At 37.2% G+C, this 6902-nt stretch overlaps 1 protein-coding gene and 1 gene segment (V, D, J or C); both read right to left on the reverse strand.

Moving 5' to 3' along the window:
* LOC311284461 (Ig kappa chain V-III region MOPC 63-like) overlaps positions 1–6902 on the reverse strand; it is a 945935-nt gene that overhangs the window by 15438 nt on the left and 923595 nt on the right.
* luc7l (LUC7-like) lies at positions 61–6662 on the reverse strand. 4 transcript variants are annotated; one of them, XM_084399498.1, is made up of 11 exons: positions 6444–6662; positions 5189–5255; positions 3758–3852; positions 3575–3673; positions 3363–3473; positions 2296–2439; positions 1979–2155; positions 1806–1894; positions 1593–1622; positions 989–1153; positions 61–787 (listed from the first exon to the last, which is right to left on the reverse strand). In XM_084399498.1, exons 1-11 carry the CDS (start codon positions 6444–6446, stop codon positions 664–666), a joined length of 1104 nt encoding a protein of 367 aa, XP_084255624.1. In that variant the 5' UTR covers positions 6447–6662; the 3' UTR covers positions 61–663. The 4 variants fall into 4 exon arrangements, with proteins under 4 accessions (XP_084255624.1, XP_084255626.1, XP_084255625.1 ...); XM_084399500.1 differs by having other exon boundaries at positions 4816–5255; positions 6444–6646; XM_084399499.1 differs by lacking the exon at positions 5189–5255 and having other exon boundaries at positions 6444–6639.

A 6902-nucleotide genomic window follows, 5' to 3' on the forward strand; every position in this document is an offset into this window, starting at 1 on the left:
GTAACAGTGAAAGAGACAGTTTATTAGTTGGATAAGAGCCCTCATTAATGACAAACACCATTTAAATTCATAAAACCATTTAATGCACTTTGATCAGGACAACATGAAATCAAAACAGCATTATAAAAGATCATGTACATAGTAATTCTGAAACAATATGCCATTAAGGATTCACTTGTTTAGATTGATTAAACTCCTACACCTCTGCTACTGAAACAAAGAGTGAATGAGCTCAGTCTCTCTCTATGGGGAAATACTGCAGCTAGATTTAAAGAAAGGGCGTTTAAACTGACCTCAGAACAGCTTTCAAAGTAGAATGAGCTCCGTGCAAAACATGCACACATTCATCCGGAATAACAGTACAAAATGAAAACCCAATCCCAAAAAATAACATTATGGAGGGGCAAAAAAAAAAAAAACGGAAGTACATACTTTTGAGAGAAGAAACAAAAATAAACTAAATCCACACAAACAAATGTCATTTCAACACTGGACAGTGGATCAGACAGGTTCAACTCTTACTGGACTGAGATATTAAAGACTACAAAGACTTTAATGAAACTGGGCATGGGCAGTTTACTACAGACGAAGCAAACATGATAAATAAAAAAGTGGGTATATGTATATGAGCGGTTTGTGTTGGTTATGGTAGCGTGAGATGATTCAGATCTCTCCAGCCTCTCTGTCATCATGACGGCGAGATTCTGTCCTGCCGTTCAGCCCGTCTGATCTCCGCTCAGATGAACTGTGCTTGCTGTCCCTCTCGCGGTCACGGTCCCGTGAAGACCTAACACACACACACACACACACACACACACACACAAATCAACTGTTACTACAAGACAACGGAAGGTTTGTTTGCTTGTTTTTTGACACCATTCCGAAAAAAAAAATACTTAAGTTGTTAAAACCAAAATTGTACAAAAACTGTAATAAAAAAGGAATCTGACTTTTCAAAGCTTCATGAGCGTGCCAGAAAAATAGTTACTTGTGTGAGTGTTCTCGGCTGTGCCGCGAGCGGGATCGGGAACGGGAACGGTGTCGCCGGCGTCTGTCGCGCTCTTTGGAGCGAGAACGGGAACGCCGCTTCTCTCGTGATGCGGAGCGGGAACGCCGGCGCCTGCGCTCTCGATCGCGGTCACGAGAACGAGACCTACAAACAGAACGAGACACATTAACAACTGGTTCGTGCATAAGATTAGATACATGTCAAATTTTACAATAAATGTTCAATATTCTCTATGATATTTTTAAGTCATTTGCATTTAATAGATATGGATTTCATTTTGATTGACTGATTTTGGATCATTTATTAAATTAGTTTACAAATGAATCTGAAAGAACATCATCCACAAAAAAAAACTATGGCCTGCCAGGAAGTTATCATCTAATTAATAATTAAACCTAATTAATTTAAGTTTATTTTAGAGCTGAGCATAGAAAAATATACTACAGAATATAGCATAAAAATTCTGTTACATTTTTATTTATTTTTTACATTTTTTATTAATTCCCAGGACTTTGCTTTCTTTTTGTACTAATTATAAAAAATATTAGCTGACAAGAAAACAAAAAGTGAATGAGCAACTGACTTCTTGCGTTCTCGGCTGCGCGACTTGGTCCTACAGAGAAAACAAGACAAGAATAAAGATTATTTTGATCAATATTCAGATCACAATTATTTAAACTGTTTATTGACTTTGGAAACATCATGCATTTGTTGAATCTAAAAAAAATTTAACTTTAAATCTTCTAATAAATGCATCTTAAAAAGCACATGAAAAGGTGCATAAAAATATTCTCACTGCTTTTTCATTCTCTCCTCTTTCTCCCGCTCTTCCCTCCTCTTCAGTCGCTCTTGGTTCCGCCTCTCCTGTTTTTCCTGCACGGTTTTCTGCAGAGAAGAAATGATGCAACGTCACTGACTATCCTAAACCAACGAACCCCGCCGGCTCCTGCTTTAGGGCCGAGCGGTTACCTTCAGCTGCTCCAGCTTCTCTCGGATCTGGATGAAGCCCAGGTGCAGTTTGCCGCCAAAGTGGTCGGCGAGACGCCGGTCGTTGTCATGGAGACCCAGGTAGGCGGAGCAAACCTCACAGACGCGCAACTTCTGCTGCTGGAAACTGGAGGCGGGCATAGAGTTCCTGTACTCTTCCTGGAAAAAACAAAATAAAACAGAAAAGGAACATCCAGAAAGCATTACAAACTCAACGTGATGTTCTGAATAAATGAAATGTGACAGCTTGAGCTTGGAAACAAGTTAACGAAATCTAAATAATAAAAACATGGTCTAACCTCGGCATCCTTCTTCTTAGTCCGGACTTTCTCAACCTCCTGTAGAACTTTCTGGGCTTCATCTACATTCCCCTCAGCCCCGAGCTGCTCAGCCTTCGCCAGCAGCTTCCCGATCTCCTCGTTCAACTCGTGAACCTTTTCTGCCTGCCAACCAAATACAAGAGTGTCAACTCAATGGCTTCAGTGAGGGAAAGAACTACAATCCCATGAAGCATTGCAAACAGCATAATCAAATTAAAAATGAGGGAAAAATATAAAATTTTGACTATATCTAAAAACATTATATTTTAAGTTTATTGCAAAACATGCATTATGTGTGACCCTGGATCACGTCACCAGTCACATGTCGCATGGGTATATTTGTGGCAATAGCCAACAATACATTGTATGGGTCAAAATTATCGATTTTTCTTTTATGCCAAAAATCATTAGGAAGTAAAGATCATGTTCCATGAAGATATTTTGTAAATTTCCTAACGCAAATATATAAAATATTTATTTTTGTGAGTGAATGCAGCACAATCGTGAACATAAATGAACAACTTTAAAGGAGATTTTCTCAATGTTTCGATTTTTTTGCACCCTCAGATTCCAGATGTTCAATAGTTGTATCTCGACCAAATATTGTCATATACATCAATGGAAAGCTTATTTATTCAGCTTTCAGATGATGTATACATCTCAATAAAATAAAATAAAGACCCATGTGACTGGTTTTGTGGTCCAGGGTCACATACAGCATCATGGGTAATGTAGTGTTTAACCAGGAATTCCACTGTTAAACATGAATACTTAAATAAAAATTGCTGAAAATTATTTGTTAGGTTAATGACTTCAGCAGAAGCAAATACCATTGGTTAACAACCTCGAAGCTCACAGTAGGTCTGTCTTTAAAGGTTTATAATTTATCATTCAAAGTCAATTTCCTTATGAAAAAAAAATATATATATCATTTTCACTTCCAGAACCCGACTCGTCACTCTTATGTACAAATGACCTAAAAACCCAGATATAATTAGATTACCAACAGACATTTTAACACTGCATGGTATATAAACCCTTCCTACCTTTGCAGCCACTTCAGCGCTGATCTCTTCCTGTGTCTCAGCGAGACGCTTCTTGGCCAGCTCAGTCCTGCGGTCACAGTCGGCAATAAACGACTCCAGGTGATCCACCGCCTACACAACACACACCAATCCAACAACAGAATTTACTAAAGCCGTCGCTGCTAATTCACTGACACCGCTAGCAGATGATCTCTACTTAACGAGTCACTTACATCCAGTTCAAAGAACAGGTCTCTCTCTTTAGACGCGATCTCATAGTCTGCTCTCAGCGCCAGATCATGGATCTTAGAGCATTCACCAAGGTCCATGCGCTATAAAAACAGGAAGACAACAACGGTATCAATAAGCAGCATAATAAGAAACAGTGTTTAGTGTGAATGTGTTTTTCCCCTCACCGTTCCAGAGAGAATGTCATGCGGGCAGCAGTTGAGCAGGTGTGATTTGCAGACGCGCTCGTCTGTGAATTTAACCCGCTGTCTCGACTCATCTCCTGTAAGGACACAGCACATAATTGACATTGAATGAGACCACACACACACTCTAGTCTCTTTCTCTCACACACACACACTCACTGCGGCACTACACACTGCTAACTTTTCGGGCCAAGGGTCTGTCTGTCCCTGCAGTGAAATCGTGAGATCTGAGTGCGGAGAGCATGTGTTTGACAGTGTCAGATATAATCTGTGTTACATGACAAAGTTAAGGCTCTTTGTTCATGTAGAATAGAGAGGTTTAACTTTCACTGACCCAAGGCCTGGCTCTGATCATGGACCAACCCAAGACGCTAACAGTCCCTGTCATTATCAGTTATTCATTCTGACTGATGTTCAGTGCTTAAAAATTCTATCTTGATACTTTTTGCCTTCTAAGAGTTTACAGTAATCTAGTTAAAAGTGATTCAATAAAAAAATACAAGAAAGATTTATTTATAAAAACTAAATGCATTGCATTTTAATACATGAAAAATGTCACACAAAGTCTGAAAAATGAATGAATACATAATTTGGAAGGTAATCAAACTTGCATAGCTTTTGCAAATGAAGCTTAAATCAAAGACACTAACATTTGGAAGTTTAATGGTTAAAATAAAAGCATTAAAATCATTGCATTACTATTCAAGATGTTGATAAATGTTATGGAGCCAGAAAAACTAAACATTAAATATATTGTGAATATTCAATATATCACTCATCCCTAATTGGCATGAAGCATCTACGCTTTTATAGCTGCCAATTGAGTGCAAAGGTGTATGGGATAGCAGATCGGAGAGGGATGTCATGTTTCAGAGAGTCATCTTGTACTTTATATAAGTGCATGATTCCTCATGAGTACATACAGAAATGCTGAATAATCTAATGTGCATTTTAAAAGCAACCAATACAAGATGTTGAACAAGTTGACCAAGTTGAAATAAAACATTGAAAACTAAAGTGAAAGGTTAATTGATACACACTGCGAGGTCTCTCCCATTCAGAACCCCTCCTGCGGTCCCAGCCTCTAAAAGTTTAAAGGGGAAAAGCTTTTCTTGCCCAAACCTGTAATGAGGAAGTTGGGAATGATACAGAAGAGTAAAAGTGAAGACGTCGGCGGAGGAATCTGAGTCCTTTCCTTTATTTATTTACTTTTTTTAAAGTCAGATTTGAGGAAAGACGCTCAGGCACAGCATCAGTGTACTACAACCCGCCTGGGCAGAAGCTTCGTATCCCCTTCTGCTCACTCTTACGTTACCAACTAGCGTGATGATGTGTAAAACAGTTACTGCTGGAAAGCAAACAGTATTGTTTTGTTCATATTCATAACAGCTTTAAAAAGCATTGGTGACTCACGGCTCGATGAACATGAGGCTTTTCTGCAACTCCCTTGCAGATGTAGGCTGGCAAACATACACTGAACCTTAATGAATAGAATAAAGGGGCCACAATTGTTCAGTCTGTATGAAACAAATGTACGGGAAGCATATGAATTCATCTCAGCATTCACAAAGACAGTCGCGTCATTCACACGGAGGGTGAGATTTCTTACAGCCAGTACAACTCTATTTCAATCAATTCTAGCTGCTCAAGTCCTTTCTGTTGTTTACTCATCTTAAAATCCTCTTGAGCTGATCAAAATCATATCACACAGTCTAAAAACAAAAAGCCATATTTCCTCTTGGCAATGCTTATTCAGATTTATTGCTTGCATTCATTTTTTGGCAAACTACAGTTCTTTTAAATATGTCATTTAATGTATGTAGCTCATGTATGTATGTGTGTGTGTATATATATATATATATATATATATATACACATACATACATACATACATATATATATATATATATATATATATATGTATGTATGTATGTATATGTATGTATATATATATATATATATATATATGTATACATACATACATACATACACATACATACATACATACATACATATATATATATATATATATATATATATATATATATATATATATATACATATACATATATATATATATATATATATATATATATATATATATACATATATACATACATGCATACATGCGTGTAATTTAACTTTCACACAATATTAATCAATTCACTAAATAATTACAAGGCTGTCAAAATGGCCAAATATCAGCAAATTAATTGACCCTGAAGACATTTTGGTCTGTCACTAATGTCAATAATAATATTACTAATTATGTAGGGGCTAAATATACAGATATCAATAAAGACCATTCTTTCTAAAAAATAATAATAATTCTCTCAACTTTTGAATCAATTTTTTTGTTTTTTGCAAAAACCCCGTATTCATGAATTCTAGCGTCATTTGTCATTAGATGGGCTGCTGTTCTATTAGCCTAGCCTAGCATACCGAATCGTCCCACTGACGTCATTACACCCGCTTTATGGACACAAACATTAAACTGAAGCGTCTCAAGAGGAAATACTGCTGCATTTCGCTAACTTAATGCTGTGATGTTTATCTTAAGAAGTTAATTTTAATATTTGACTGGGTTATTATATTCTGGTTTGGGCTAATCTGAGCGCGCGGCCTTCAGAAATCCTCTCAGAGCCGTTAGCACTCAGCTAACACTCACCATCCCTCGACGTTCCCATCAGCTGATCCAGCAAAGCTCTCATCTGAGCCTGGGCCGACATCCTGACACGGTTAATCGCTCGCCTCACAAGGGTTATGGTGATTTTACCCTAAAAAATAAAGTTTAAATCATCTGCGAAACGCTTCGCTCCTGCGTCTATCGCCTCCGCTGCTCTCTTCACTAGCGAGCGAGCAAATGAACTCAAACGGGTGAGCGGCCAATCAGAGCGCGCGACGCAATCTTAAAGCGGAAGTGTATGTATATTATACTATAGATTATTATTACTATTATGTATTATGAATGGTTTTTACACAATAATAATAATAATTAAATCAACTTAAATGCACAACAACACATGTACACAGTAGTAATAACATCAATACTGAATCAGCAATTACAAAGACCCATTTCAACTAAACGTTTAAATTAATTAATTTAAAACTTATTTTATTAATACAT

This window comes from Rutilus rutilus (assembly GCF_951802725.1).
Source record: "Rutilus rutilus genome assembly, chromosome: 24".
NCBI lineage: Eukaryota > Metazoa > Chordata > Actinopteri > Cypriniformes > Leuciscidae > Rutilus > Rutilus rutilus.